Source organism: Eumetopias jubatus, unplaced genomic scaffold (assembly GCF_037043125.1).
Source record: "Eumetopias jubatus isolate StellerSeaLion01/CBP00866 unplaced genomic scaffold, mEumJub1_p1.0 scaffold_11, whole genome shotgun sequence".
In the NCBI taxonomy this organism is placed as follows: domain Eukaryota; kingdom Metazoa; phylum Chordata; class Mammalia; order Carnivora; family Otariidae; genus Eumetopias; species Eumetopias jubatus.
Window position 1 is genome coordinate 70,265,115 of NW_028274817.1, and position 14,765 is coordinate 70,279,879.

At 54.9% G+C, this 14,765-nt stretch overlaps 1 protein-coding gene across 1 annotated transcript; it reads right to left on the reverse strand.

Moving 5' to 3' along the window:
• Window positions 1–5,866: 5,866 nt before the first annotated feature.
• GDPD2 (glycerophosphodiester phosphodiesterase domain containing 2) lies at window positions 5,867–13,799 on the reverse strand. Its single transcript, XM_028092097.2, has 15 exons — window positions 13,695–13,799; window positions 13,340–13,443; window positions 12,951–13,044; window positions 12,714–12,773; window positions 12,346–12,444; window positions 12,097–12,190; window positions 11,810–11,955; window positions 11,618–11,700; window positions 11,361–11,511; window positions 8,771–8,992; window positions 8,408–8,556; window positions 6,591–6,738; window positions 6,346–6,428; window positions 6,071–6,099; window positions 5,867–5,974 (listed from the first exon to the last, which is right to left on the reverse strand). Exons 1-15 carry the CDS (start codon window positions 13,797–13,799, stop codon window positions 5,922–5,924), a joined length of 1,620 nt encoding a protein of 539 aa, XP_027947898.1. The 3' UTR covers window positions 5,867–5,921.
• Between the last annotated feature and the right edge of the window lie 966 nt (window positions 13,800–14,765).

The window sequence follows — 14,765 nt, forward strand, 5'->3', positions numbered from 1 at the left end:
AATGGAGACCATCTTAAATAGGTTGGTCAGGGTAGGCCTCAGTGAGAAGGTGACATTTGAGCAAAGACTTGAGGGAGGTGAGGAGGTGAGCCATACAGAAGGGTATACCCAGTAAGGGAACAACTGGTACAGAGGTCCTGGGGAAGGAGTACCCCTGGCTTATTCAAGGAACAGCAAGGAGGACCAAGTGGCCAGAGCAGAATGAGGGAGGGGAAGAGCACCAGGAGATGAGATCAGAGGCTGAGTAGGGAATAAGATTGTATAGGGCCTGTAGGCCATTATAAGGATTTTGGCTTTACCCTGAGAGACATGGGGAGCCACTGGAGGGTTTTGTCCAGAGAACTAACATGGTCTGACTTGGGTTTAGCAAGATCACTCTGGCATCTGTGTGGAGAATAGGCCACAGCGGACGAGAATGGAAGCAGCGAGACCAGTTAGGACGCTGCTGCGGGGATTCAGGTGAGAGATGATGGTGGTTTGGACCAGGGTGGTTGCTCTGGAAGTGATGAGAAGTGGCTGGATTCTGGATGTGCAGGTATCCCCCACTTTTCAAAAGTTTGCCTTACGCCACTTCGCTTTTAAGAAAGACCCACATCACTACCTGTTTTCGCCAACTGAAAGAAATCCAAAGAGGGTTTTTGCTTTTATTTATTTATTCTTTTTAAAAAAGGGGGGGGGTAAAAAAGTGAAAATAGCATTCGGCATTTGTTTGGCAGGCGAGCAGTTACAGAGACAGCAAAAGCAGCTAGAGCAGCCTGGCCAAGCGCTTTCCTGTGGGGAACTGCGCTCAACAGCTCAGCATCAAGTCACCGTAGCTTGGAGCTGTATCTGTGAGCCTCTGTGCTTTATCTCCATTTATTTTGTGCATTCCTTAGCAAGATGTGCCCTTGAGGTATCAGAAAAGCCTAAGAGCGGTCTGGGAACGCTCGAAAATTTTTCTGTACACATTAACGGTAATTGCTTTTTTGCCATTTCAGCTTCTGAAAGGTTTCAGAGGAACCTGTATTTTTGAAGAGAGAGTCACTAGATTTGCTGACAGAATGGATACGAGGTGTGGTTCCAAGGCTTTTTGGCCAGAGCCACTGGAAAGGTGAATGTGCCATTGACTGAGATGAGAACAGCCTTAGGAGTGGCCATTCTGGGTGGGGTGGGGGGGAGAGCAGACGTGCAGATTTGGACATGTTGAGTTTGAGATGTCTATTAGACAACCAGATGGAGATGAATAGTAAACACTGGCACTGAGGTGCTCAAAGTTAGAGAAATGGAAATGTGGAAGCAGATCATTACAGTCCCCGTGAGAAGTGCTGTTTCAGAGGGGTGTACGGAAAAGCAAGTTATCGACTCTCCTTGTGCGGGGAGGACTTAAGAAGAGTTTCACAAAGGAGATGACATTTCCAGTTTGGTCCTGAAGGATGATTAGGTGTTCATCAGGTAGTGAAAAGAGGGAGGAGTCTTGCCTTCTATATTCTTAGACCCTGGCACACACCGGTTGCTCAGTCAGACCCAACACAGTCACGAGTCGTGTGACCTTGAACATGCTCTGAGCTTCAGCCTCTTTACTTGTGAAACGGATATAATCATAGGGTTTTTGTGATGATTAAATGTAAAACGCTTTGCACGTTCCCTGGTACACAACGGGTTAGGGTTAGTTATTTAGTTACTTGGTTGGTTACCAAGTCTAGGCTAGGCTGGTAACCCTGGAGCTTGAAGTCTTTTATATGCTCAGCAGTTTGACAATATGGACAAAAAGAGGGCTAGACTCTTCGCCACATCCTAAAAGTGGCTCAGGAAAAGAAGCCCCCTATAGCCTGGGCCCTCTGAAACGCTCTGATTGAGGAATAAGCATTGCTAAGCCTAGAGAGAATGGAGAGGGTCAAACATGCCTTCCCCATGGCCCATCCCTATTGATGGGTTCTCGCTCGTTTGCTCGCTTGCTTGCTCTCGCTCGCTCTCTCTCCCTCCACGCTTTCTCTCTCCATCCCTCCCTCCCTCTTTCATCTTTTCATTTTTAATGAATATGAGTAAAATCCCTTTAGAATCATAGTGAGCTTCTCCGCACTCACTCCAGAGAGACTCAGACTGGACTGGGTTGGCGAGGCTGGGAGGACGCGGTCAACCCTGAGACGCCTTGACACTTGGCACACCCTCGCAGCTGCTAGAGCCTGAGGCCCCAGGGAGACAGGCGCCCCCTACAGGTCCAAAGCAGCCCCGCGCCCCTCCAGGCGGTTGTGGTTGCTAGGCAACCGGGCGGCCTGCGCACAGACTGAAGCCACCAAGGAGTAGTAGGTAAAGGGATCCAGGAGGAGGAGAGAGACCATTTCTCATCCCATCCACCGTCTCTCTGGTGCCCTCAGCAAAAGGACCCGGTTGGGGCAGGGCGGCCTGCTGCTGCCTGATAACCCGGGCTCATTCTTGAAGGTGGAGCTGTGTACAAAGTAGACAGATTTTGTGTGTGGAGAAACAGTCAGCCTTGCCCCCAAAATCCTCTGGTCTCACCTGGGAGCTGGAGATCTGGGTCGCTTGAAGGCAGAAGTTTCTGGTTTACAAGTAAGGGGGCATTGCTGTGGGGGTGCATCCTTGGTGAATGGGAATTCTAGCAAATTGGGTGTGGGTGGGAATAATGTTGGTGAGTAGTCCAGCAAAGTATCAAGATTTCCCCACCATTCCCAATGTATGGATTAGGGAATTCCTACTTTATTTTTTTTTTTCAGATTGTACTTATTTATTTGAGAGAGAGAGAGCACATGGGGGCGGGGGGAGGGAGGTGCAGAGGGAGAGGAAGAAGCAGACTCCCTGCTGAGCAGGAAGCCTGATGTGGGGCTCCATCCCAGGACCCTGAGATCAGGACCTGAGCCGAAGGCAGACGTTTAATGGACTGAGCCACCCAGGCACCCCGGGAATTCCTACGTTAGCCCATTGAAATACAAAGTCTCCATAGAAATGAGGATATATAAAGGGTCATTCATATCTTGGAGCCATGTTTCTCAGTGGCTTTCGCGAATTAGGTTTCCCTACGGACTTGGGAGAGATCCTGAGGTCTGTTGACCCCTGTGAGTAGGGATCGAGCCCAACAAGAAGGAAAGAAAAAGAAGAATCGGCAGGTGGTAAACACAGAATTCAGCAGTTTCCTAGTGCTGTGTCTGGTTTGGGGCTGGCAATTCTCGGCATCGTTGCCCCCTCTCTTAGGACCATGCTGAAGCACCCCATCCTTATGAGGGCCTTTGGGGACCAGAAATCCACAGCTTCTCTTCCTAGTCATCTAGTATTCTAGCCCAAGAGTGGGTCCAGGCAGGCCAAGCCTGTAGCCACAGTATCTGTTCTACTTGGGACTCTTGCCTTCACTCTCAGCTAGTACAACAAGGAGGTTCACTGTGGCCGAACCCCACGCCACGGCAAACTGAGGGGAGAGCTGTGCCCAGGTGTCTTGTTGTGGACCTTCCCTCAGGAGTTCCAAGGTAGAGATACCGGGCGGAGGTACTGGTAGCCAGAGAGGTACTGGTTCAGCCCCTGCCTCAGTCCACAACGTCTCCACAGGGCACGGCGACAGAGGGAGGCTCCTTGCTCCCTGTGCTTCCAAACTGAACTGGGTCGGGGCTGTGCCTCAGCTCTATTAATAGCCCCCTAGCCCAGCCTGCTAGCCCCAAACCCGGATGCCAGGAGCTGTGAGTCAGCAGCTAAAAATAACGGAGAGCAACTGCACCCCAACCCCAACGAGCAGCTCCCTGAGGCCCTCCACCCTCACGTTTTGGTCGGTCCCAGTCTCCAGTCCAGGGCCTCCTAGAAGTTAAGTGTGCCGTAGCTGTCCAGTCCTCCCGGGAAGACGGTAAGGATAGGCGGTGGCAGGCTCAGGGCCGGGGACTCAGGGGCCAGGGGCTTTAGGGTCTGGGACTAGGTCCTGGCATTCTGGCCCGGAGTCTGGACTCCCAGGTGACACGACTGCAGCTGAGAGCCTGGGAGCGGAGAAGTTGAGGCCGCGGGGGATTGTCAGGACTGGGTCGGAAGGGGAGGGAAGAGCCTGGTGGGCTGCGAGGCTAGACGCCGGGGAGGGGACAGAAAAGTAGGGGTGCGGGGTGGAGGTGCGCGCTGAGAGGCGAGAGCCTGGCAGTACCTGACAGGCTGGCCGCCCCGGAGCCGAGGCCGGCAGTCGGTCAGATTGAGGGGCGGATCGGGAACCGGGAAAACTAAGGAAATGCAGCTTCAAAGGGTACTGTGTGGAGGAAACCTGCCCCGGGAGACTGGGACCAGAGAGCGGTCGCAGCGTGGGCTCCCGACGCGCCTACCTCCTCCCCGCCCATCGCGCGCCGGCGCGCGGCCCCCTCCCCCCCGACCGCGCCAGCTGCAGGCCAGGTATGTTGGCTTGGACCGCGGCCCGTGTACGTATGTGCGTGTGTATGCATGGCGGGGGCGGGGCGGTGAGAAGGGAAGGGGCGGGGCCCGGGAGGAGGAGGGGGCGGGAATACAAATTCAAACTCACTTCCGTCAATCCCGAGACCGGAAGCGGTCAGGGGTCTCTTGGGAATTGTAGTTCCCGGGGGCTGCCTTGCAAACGAGCAGGGTCGTGTCCCGAGGGGCTGGTGCGGCCCCCGCCCCCCCCGTCCAACCCCCCCGCCGGGTCCCAGTCTGGCGAGAGGAGAGGAAATGAGAACCGAACCTCCAGACCTCGCCAGCGTCTTAATTCGATTTCCCTTCGTGTGGAGACACGAACCGGGGTGAATGTTGGTGCGGTGGGGGACTGAAGAGGCAGCCACAGAGTCCGCTGCGGTCCCTGGTTTTGCCTTGGCCCCTCCCTCACCCCTGCTACCGGACTCCTCATCCTAGGTCAGCTCCTCACTGGTCTCCTTAACTGATTTAGCCAGGACCTCCCGAGCAGCACACACACTGGGGAACTTGTTCCTCGAGGGGAAGGAGGGCCTGGGAACCGGACCCTGCGCGCAGCAGGTCAGAGAGGCGAAAACTTGTGGAAATCGGATTATACCCTCAGGGTCTAGAGTCAAGGACACAGGTCCCCAACCGGCACGGAAAACAGGTGGCATTCAGACGTCACGGTGACAACTGACGCGGCCTTCTTCTTGCGGAAGGTGACCACAAGGTGGAGCTACAACGCAACTCTGCGCAGCGTGCCTCGGCCACCCAGAGTGTCCCCCGCGGGGGCTGCTCTCCTGCTTCCCCTCTTGCAGCCCTTCGTTGTCCCAGGTGGTCCTCCCGCCTCCAGCCCAAGATTCTCGCCCGTGATGACCCCTCAGTGTCATGTCACATTAGACCGGGATGGAAGGTGCATCCCCCACCAAGCCCCCGCGCTGAGAAGATCAGACCACGACCAAATGGGAGTTAAATTTATTGAGTAACAAGATTAACAACATAGGAGGAGCCAACCTGTCTTGAAGAAAAGGCTGTGAACAGCAAAAAGCCACCTATGGGCACAGAATTAAATGGCTACATGGGCTCTTCAGCCCCCAGCATCTAGGCAGGAAAGCAGTTAGATTGCAGGGGTCAGGAGAGACAGTGAATGGAGTGGGATTGGTGTTTCCATCATCTTAGTTCTCCAGGAAAGGCCGTTCTGTCATCTCCTCCAGTCACTGGTCCAAGCTGGTCCATCCCTGACACACCCTATGCCTTCTACACAAGAACACGTGCACGCAGATCTGAAACATTATCGTGGCAACCTCCTTCCCACTTTCTCTGTTCTAGTTTCATTTCAGGAGAAACTTCCCGTGACTCCCTGTCTTCCCAACGACCTCAGGTCAAAACCCTAAGGGGGAGCCAGACTCCGTGGAAGCTTGCCGCATGCCCTCATAGTTCAAAACCTTCCGTTGGCAAAGTTTACCCCACCCCATCCCCACTCAGCCACTCTCCCTTCCTTGTGGTTAGTCAATCCAGACAGGCCTCAAGATTCTGGTTGGTGGGGATCCAGGGTTGGGCATTCACTCCATTATGAAATTGTTGATCCTGGTCAGCAGCACTGCTGTTTCTAAGCCTAGAGCAGGGGGTGGGGAGAGGGGAGGACACATAGGGAGTGACCAAAGGGCAGACTAGAGGAAGAGAGAGATGAGGTGAGGGAGAAGGTTCTTACCAGTTTTCTCTCTCTCCTTCTTACATCTCCTAAAGGGAGAAAAGCTTCCCATTATGAGTTCAGCCGGCCTCGGGCATGACCCTTTGATTCCCGGTTCCCCCAAACTGCCTTTCCCCCAAGCCAATTTGGGGTGGAAGGAAGGGTCTCAGAACCTCAAAGGCACCAAACAGACCCGACACCACGCTCCAGGCAGCATAGGTGGGTCTGAATCAGCCGCGTCACTGGGACCCTGGGGGAGAATGCAGACCCGGAAAGCTGAGGTGTGAAGAGCTCACCCTTGGAGGAGGAAGGTCCACAGAAGCAACAGGGTAGAGACACAGTTGGTGATGATCCACATCATTAGGTAGGTTTGAGGGGGCTACGGGAAGAGGAAAAGGCACCTGTCGGTGGCCAGAGCCCCAAAGGTAGTATACGGGGCGGCGGGGGTGGGGGGCGGAATATGTAAGGAAGAGAGGGCCAGGGATAAGGAGGAGCAGGGACAGGGGAGGAAGGGGTGGGGTGACAGTCCCAGAGCCCTTACGATGATCCAGACGGGGTAACGCATCTGCTGCAGCAACTGGCAATCATTGGTGGTGACCGAATCCACCCCTGCGCACCAGAGCAGGGAAAAGAGCCAAGGCTTGTTCACCACAAATAGGTTCACCGAGACATTATCCTGGTGCAGTGCCCTGTGGAGGTGGGAAACAGGAATATCCAGGATCACGGGGCACGAGGCACAGGAGGCAGCCCCTGTCCACGCTTGACCCTACAGCGTTGCTGCCAAGGAACTATCAGGTCGATCTTTACACAGCAGCCCCTGACCATCAGTGATTCTCTTTGCGTGGCTGAACTTTGCCTCCTGGTGCATCCCACCTCCGCATCCTAGCTTTGCCATCTGGGGCCGCACAACTGTGTCTCTCTTCTTTGTCCCATGACAGCCCTTCGGAGGTCTGCGGAGCAGGTGAGCACGTCTCCGAGTCATCTCCTCCCCAGGCCCGACAGCCCCAGCTCCCTCAACCAGGGGCCGGGGACCTGGCTTCTCCTTCCCTTCGCCATCCAAACCTCGCCCAAGCTGATCTGGCTTCAGTTTCTCGGTGTTCCTTTCGAAGTGTGGGGGCTTGCCTCTGAACATGATATCCCAGGTGGGCTTGGCCCAGCTTTGAGTACAGCAAAACTCCTCCTGGCTTCTGGGCATGATGCCTGCATGCAGGCAGCCCAGGGTTGGGTTCGTTTTGGCAATGTCACAAGCCACGGATGACTCATTATGCACACTATTCAGTCAGAGCCCTGGTCTCTCTCACACGTGTTCCTGCTGAATGCCAGTATCTCCTCTCTCGGCTTTGTGCAACTGAGCTTCCTTTGGACTGCAGATAGAGGTCTTTACTTCTATCCTTGTGTTTCCTCTCGGTACATTTGGTCCATCATCTTAGCATGCGTAGGCCTTTCGGGCCCTCGATTTCATCACCAGTGTATTCATTACCAATTCATGTCTTTTGGAAACACGATCAGCGGTTGAGGTTGACTAGGACGAGACTAAAGGGAGGGCCAAAGCCAATGTCGTGTCGTGACGGCTCGGGGAAAGGTCCTTGAAATATTTGCGATCACTGGGCTATCAGTCAGGCCACGTTTTTGTTTTTGTTTTGTTTTGTTTGTTTGTTTGTTTTTTTGGTTGTTGTTTTTCCTGCCTGACCGCAGGGACCTTATAAGAGACCTTGGCAACGGCATGCTTTGCCGTCCATCCTGTTTACTGGCTGGGTCAGCTTCCGGAGCCCAGCTCACATCTGGGACTCTCTTGCCTCTCTCCCCTGGACCCCTCCTCTCTTGCTCTTACTTACCTCGGTGGTGAAGAAGGAAAGCTAAAACTGTTCTTGTGGCCTACAAGGTCCTACCCAGTTTGGCTCCTGCCCACCTCCCCAGCCTCACCTTCCCCTTGCTTTGGCTGCTGTCCCTGCTCCTCTTGCAGCTCTTCTCATCATTCATTAGCTCCTTGTGACCATGACCAGTCAGGTCTCAGCCCAGATAGCACCTCCTCTTTAATGACTTTTCCTAATGTGGCCCCTCTCGAGCCCTCACTCCCAAGCCTAATTGCTCTACTTCATCTCCCCCCCGTTTTATTATCTTCATATCACTTATCACTCCCCAATACGCATGTAATTCGTTCGGTTTGTTATCTGTCTCTTTGTATGTGTGCCCAAAGCCTGCAACAGAGAGTGCCTGACACGGAGTGAGTGTTAAATATATTGATAAATATTTGTTGTATGTGTGAATAAATGAACGGCTTTTGCCTTCCCTGAGGTGGCTCTACCCTGCCATGAAGCTTCTCCGGGATCCCCTTGGCTCCTTTCCCCAGACACTCACTTGATATCCAACAGCGGCAGATCTTGGTAGGGGAGGTTGAGAAACTGGGGTCTTTCAGTTCTGTTGCTTCCCTGCTGTCCATATATCTGGCGCATCCTGGGTGCCCGTTGTTGGACATTGGCCCGATCTTCATCTGGTAGCCAAAGGACCTGTGGTTCGGAGAAGACAGCCGTGAAGCTGGGGAGAGCTTGGGGATTCCAGGGGCGGGGGCAGGGGCAGAGAGGTCCGACCACAGAAGTGGGTATATGAGTTGGGGTAGGGCCCTGGGGCAGGGGGCCGCCTCAAAATGATCACCATGGCCTCGGGAAGGCAGGGGCTGGGGAGAGGGGCAAGAGGGAGCACTTGGGGTCCTGGCAATATCACCATGGCTTGGGGCACCCTTGCGCTCAGCACGGTCTCCAAGGTCTGGTTCACAAATGTGTCATGGTATGTGTGATTTCGTGGGGGGCGGCGCAAGTCAAACATGATGGAAAGGTTAAGGACTGCGGCTTCCTTTAGCAGCTCTTCCAGCGTTGGTACTGACTGGTTCTCAGCCTCCTTCCGATCAGGGCCTGACAGCCGCTTGGCCCCCCAGAAGGGTTGCCTCTATAAGAACAGGAAGATTATTTCAAGACCGGAAGGAGCCTTTAGGCCATTGTCCCATCCTTCCTATTTTCACTCATTTCCCCCACTTGGTGCCCAGCTTCTGTGCACCTCTGAGCCACGGTCTTTCTTTCTTCTAACTGTGGCCCTTTCCAGACCGTCTAACACCTTACTCTGTGACTCCCAACCTCCTCCCCTCCCAGTTTCCTAACTTCCTCTCTCCTGCTACCTTTTCTCTTTGGCCTCACAGAGACCTCTGGGGTCTTGGCCCCTTGGTTTCCTCCTGGTCCGTCAGCCCCTTTCTGCCACACCTACGTCCCCCTCCCCTTGGTCCGTCCACGGCTTGAATTACTTTTCCATAGCATCCTCACCTCCGTTCCTGCCCTGCCTGCCCCCCCTCCCAAATCCGGAACTCTGATTCAACTCTATAATTGTCTGCCTCCTCCAGCCCTAAAATTGGGGAGCAGAGCACATTGTGTGGACTGTCACTATAGTCCTTTTTCACCTTCAGTGCCACTTCATCATCCTTTTTTTTTTTTTTTTTTTTTTAAAGTAAGCTCTACGCCCAACGTGGGGCTTGAACTCATGATCTTGAGAGTTGCATGCTCTGATGATGGAGCTAGCCAGGCGCCCCACTTAACCATCCTTTTCCTTGTTCTTGTTTTGCTCCTTCTTCCATTCCTAGTGGCTCTTCCAAACCTCTGCCACTCTCCTCTCCTCCCCTTGTAATCAACAAACACCCTTACCTCCTAATCACCGACATGGACAAAGCAAGCTATCTAATACCTATTAAGTATTGACTATGTGCCAGGTGGTGTTAGAAGTGTATTATTTAATTGTCCCAATAATCCTACAGGGTAGGTCCTGTTATGATGCCTATTTTACAGATGAGGAAAATGAAGCCCAGAGAGACTATGGAATGTTGCTCAGGCTCACACAGCTAGTAGGTGGTGAAGCCAGGAGTCAAACCCAGACATCCCCTGGTCTTAATCCCTCTGATACGTCATCATACATAGAGTTCAGTGAAAAACCAATCAAGGGACGCCTGGGTGGCTCAGTCAGTTAAGTGTCTGCCTTCGTTCGGCTCAGGTCATGATCCCAGGGTCCTGGGATCAAGTCCCATATCGGACCCCCTGATCAGTGGGGAGCCTGCTTCTTCCTCTCCCGCTCCTCCTGCTTGTGCTCTCTCTCTCTCTCTCTGACAAATCAATAAAATCTTTAAAAAATAAAAAAGAAAAACCAATCAAGGTGCAAAGGAATACATGAAGTGATCCTATTTGTGCAAAATGAAAAGTACGTGTGTGTACATACGTGTGTGTACATGTATGTATGTATATATATGGACATATGGAATACATACCCAACTGTTAGCAATGAATATCTCAGCGGAGTTGGATTATGGGAGACTTTTCAAACGTTTAGGTTATTTCTCTAATGTTTAATTTTTTATGAGGAACGTGTGTTCTTTTTATAATCAGGAAAAGAGGAACTGAGAAAATAAAGTACCCTTAATGAATACTTTTTGTCACCTACAGGACTGAAGCCTGAACTGGGGCCGGCATTCAGAGCCCTTCGAGACCAAGCCCCTGCTCCCCTTGCCAGTCTCACCTCTTACTACTCCCACGAATTTTATCTTCCAGTTGCACTGAGCCACTTTTTGTCTCCTGGAAACACTTCTTCATACCTCTGTGCTTTGCATATGCTCTTCCCTCTGACTAGAGTTGTCAGTCCCTGCTTTGCCCATCTTAAAAACCATTGTCATTTCATGTGCTGCTCAGGCCTTCTCTCTTGTGAAACCGCTCTTGATCCTCTCCCACGCCCACCGTGCCAAACAGTGGCTTTGCCAAACAGCGGCTTTGCCAAATAGCGGCTTTGCTCTCTCTCCTCTCTGTTTACTTACCTACCTACTTACTTATTTACTTATTTGAAGATTTTATTTATTCATTTGAGAAAGAGATGGGGAGAGCACGAGCAGAGGGGAGGGGCAGAGGGAGAGGGAGAAGCAGACTCCCCGCTGAGCAGGGAGCCCTGTGTCAGGGCTGACACAGGGCTCCATCCCAGGACACCCCCCCCCCCGGGATCATGATCTGAGCCCAAGGCGGACGCTTAACCATCTGAGCCACCCAGGCGGCCCTCTCTCCTCTCTATTTCGTAAAGCTCTTGTGATTGCTCTAGTTTTCCTATCCTGAGAGCCTGTTGGCTCAGCTCTGTCCTGTCCTTGGAGGGAGTGACTTGCGGGCAGAGATTGGATACCTATTGCTTATCACAGGGCTCAGAAAATACTTATCAATGAATGAACTTCCCCCACCCCCCCCACCCCCCGCGCAAGTGCCCCTACAGGTGGTTGCCTCTTCTGTGAGGCTGTCTTCACCTCTAGGAACCAGGTCCCGGCATTGAGCTTCTTCAGTTCAGCGCAGGAGAAGTCGCTGCTGTGGGAGGAGGTTCTGGCTGGGAACACAGAGGCCACATCCGTGGTGCGGCTTAGGTGCTCATCATGCATGAGGAAGGGGATCCCGTCAGAGCTGAGGGCACAAGGTGGGGGTCAGAGGGCTGAGCTCTGGGACTGCTCATCACTTCCTGAGCTCCCCTGCTGCCTCCCTCTGCCCCCCCTCCCCCAGCTTCTCTCACCTGACCATCACGTCGGTCTCAAACACAGCAGCTCCACATTCGGCGGTCTTCCGCAGGGACATCAGGGTGTTCTCGGGGGCCAGCTGGGCAAGGGAATTGACAGGGAGGTAGCAGAGAAGGGTGGGAGCCTGGGAACCCACAGGCCCGATCGTTGCAGCCTGGAGGAGCAGACCCATCCCACCCAACACTCACCATGGGGGCCCCTCGGTGTCCCACCAGACCAGGCTTGGGGGGTAAGTCTCTGGGCTCCATGATACAGGGTGAGGAGATGCATAGTGGGGCCAGGTAGACGGCCAGGGAAACTCCAAAAAATAGGAACAGGAGCAGAGTCTTGGGACCTGTGGGGCACGGGGGAGAGGCTATGGAGAAAGGGCAGTGGGTGAGCTCTGGGGAGGGGGTGCGCAGAGAGCCGAGTACAGGTGCAGTAAAACAGAAGTGGCGGTGGCCAGTGGGGGTGCATCGGGGAGTGGAGGTGGCACCTCTTCGACGGACACGGTAGAAGGTAGCAGCCACAGGCCAGGCCAGGAGGGTGATACCAGCAACTGCTCCGATATGCAGGAATGGGGCTGTGGCCTGGGGACAAGAGCCAGTGAGGAGGGTTCTTCTCCCTCACGCCCCTCCCCTCCGCCTCCTAGGACCTGAGTCCGGAGCTACTTGCAGCCCTGGGGACCAGGGGGTTGGACGCAGGCCAAGGCTCCCACCTAGGTCCCCGGAGATTAGTCACTCACCTGCAGTGACAGACGTAAGCTACGCCATTCCTGCTGCCATTGGACGTCCAGTCCCACAAGGCCAGCGGCCACAAGAAGCATAATGAGCAGCAGCAGCATCTGGGGGGGACCAGGGACGGACGGGGCCTTCTTGGTCAACCCGGGCTCGTGGCTCCCCGGGCTGTGCCCCCCCCCACCGCCCCTGCCCCACTCTCTGAAAACAGGACCATTTCTTTCCCCCTGACTCATCCCCGTTCCTTCTCTCACTCAACACGTATTCACTGGGCTTTATGTCCTGAGCTTGAGTCCACACGTAGGATACTGGGGTGCTCGGCAAAGACCTGGCCCAGGGGCCCCCCTCTGCCCGCTCACTCCCATCCCCACTGTACCTTGTGGACACTGTGCAGATGCAGAGGCTGACCACAGAGCCGCAGGAGCAGGGCCAGGAGCTGGAGGCAGAGGGCGGTGGGAGTAATGAGGTGCCCAGCGGGGTCACTGAGATGCGCTTCCCAGGCTGATACCTCCCTCCTGCCCTCCCCTCAGTGGCCAGGGGGCGATGCTGAGCAGGAAGGGAGGAATTAACGGGGTGGGGGGGTGGTGGTTAGGCGGGCCGCTCCCTGACCCACCAATAGCAGGGATGCATATGTGACAAGTAGAGAGATGACCAGCAGAAATGCCAGGGACCAGTCCATCCAGTGTCCCCAGTGGTGGAACAGGAATCTGTGGGAAGGGAGAGGAAAATGTCTGAGTGGGGGCAGGGGTGTGAATAGTGGCCTGAGGGGAGTTGGGGTGGGTGGGTCCAGAAGGGTGACCAGAAGGGAGTGAGGGGAAGCACTTCATGGGGCCAGGGGTCCCAAGGACTGGGGGCGGGGGGGGGCACTCCGTGGAGGAATTTTCTAAGGAGGTTGGGTAGCAGGACAGCTGGGCAGGGCTGGGGATGACTGAGCCCCCAGGGGTCCCAAGGCGGGGCAGAGATTAACATGGATGCTGAGGAAGGAGGGGGTCCATGACACACTCATTGAAGTTGTGCAGGTCATTGAGAAGGATGAGCCCGATGTACAGCCAGCCCAGGGAGAGGAGAAAGGTGAGGAAGAGCAGGCCAAACCAGATACAGTCGCACTGCAAAGGGGCAGGAGAGAAGCTCACAGCCGATCCCCACTTCCAGCTCCGAGTCCCCAACGGATGGCAGCTCAGTGGGGCTTCCTGCCAGGCGTTGGGCTGCTCTGCTCTGCCTGGCAGGCAGGGACAGATTTTCTTCCTGGGGAGAGAAAGCCCCTTCCCCCCAGCTGCCTCTGAGCACACGTGGCCTCCTTATCCCCTCCAGGCGGCCTCTGCCTTGGATGTCCAGTCCCCCCCCATCCCCACTCCACCTTGCTGGTTTGCATCCTCTCTTTGGGGCATTTCCTCCAGTGGCAGCTATACAGGCAGTGGAGGCAGCGGGCCCAGACGGAGCAGCAGCCGGGGGACTCGGCCATGGTGAGGGCCTGGGAGAAGGGACACTCAGCCACCAGGCACCCTGGCAGACGGCGGATCCCAGCCTCCCTCCCAGGGCATCTCAGGAGCTTCGGGGGAGGAGCAGAGGCCTGGGCCGCTGCTCAGCAACGGGAGGGAGGTCATGGGGCTGCCCGAAGTGCCAGATTGGACAAGGATGTGAGCCGGGGCGGGGGCATAATCTCTGGGGTCTTTCTTTCCCTTGAACCCAGATACCTGGAAAGTCAGTGGGACACCCAGGAGATCCAGCCTCTTTGCAGGCAGGATGCATACCCACCCTCCCCAACTCCTCCCCATTTAACAGCATCCATCCAGCTCTGGGGATGGTGCGCTCGCCCAAGGGTGGGGACCTGGGAGAAATTGCCCAGGGTGGGGCAAATTCAGTTCGGCAAGTTGAGGCAGATCTGGCCAAGCTTCAGGCAGCCCCATGGTGGGGAGCCTTCCACCCGAGGAACCAAGAGTAACCTGAAGCAGAGGTTCTAGTTCTGACCTGGGGCTAAGGAAGGCCCAGCTAGTTGGCCAGTTGCTATGGATACAGAGATTGCACACACCACAAAGCCCTGACTAAAAGATTCTCAGTCTCCACCTCCCAAGGGGCAGGGGGCACTGTCAGTAAGAGGAAGACTGCAGGGAAACAGGCTCCTGGGTCACCTCCCAGGCTTCCGAAGGGGCCTTTCTCCTGCCCGCACACACCTGGAAAATCCAAGCCCTTTCACCCCAGTCGTGTCCCTTCCTGCCCAGTCACCCCCCCCACCCCAGCCAGGAACCCAGTCTCCACCTTCTCCCTTTTAGGGGCCCCACCCTCTGAGCTCACTTGGGTGAAAGTACAACAAATACTGGTCAAAGGTGTGTGTATATGTGTGTGTGTGTGTGTGTGTGTGTGTGCGTGCGTGCGTGCATGTGTGGTGGGAGGTGTGGTTGTGTTGGGGCCGGGGAGTGTTAGACCTTGG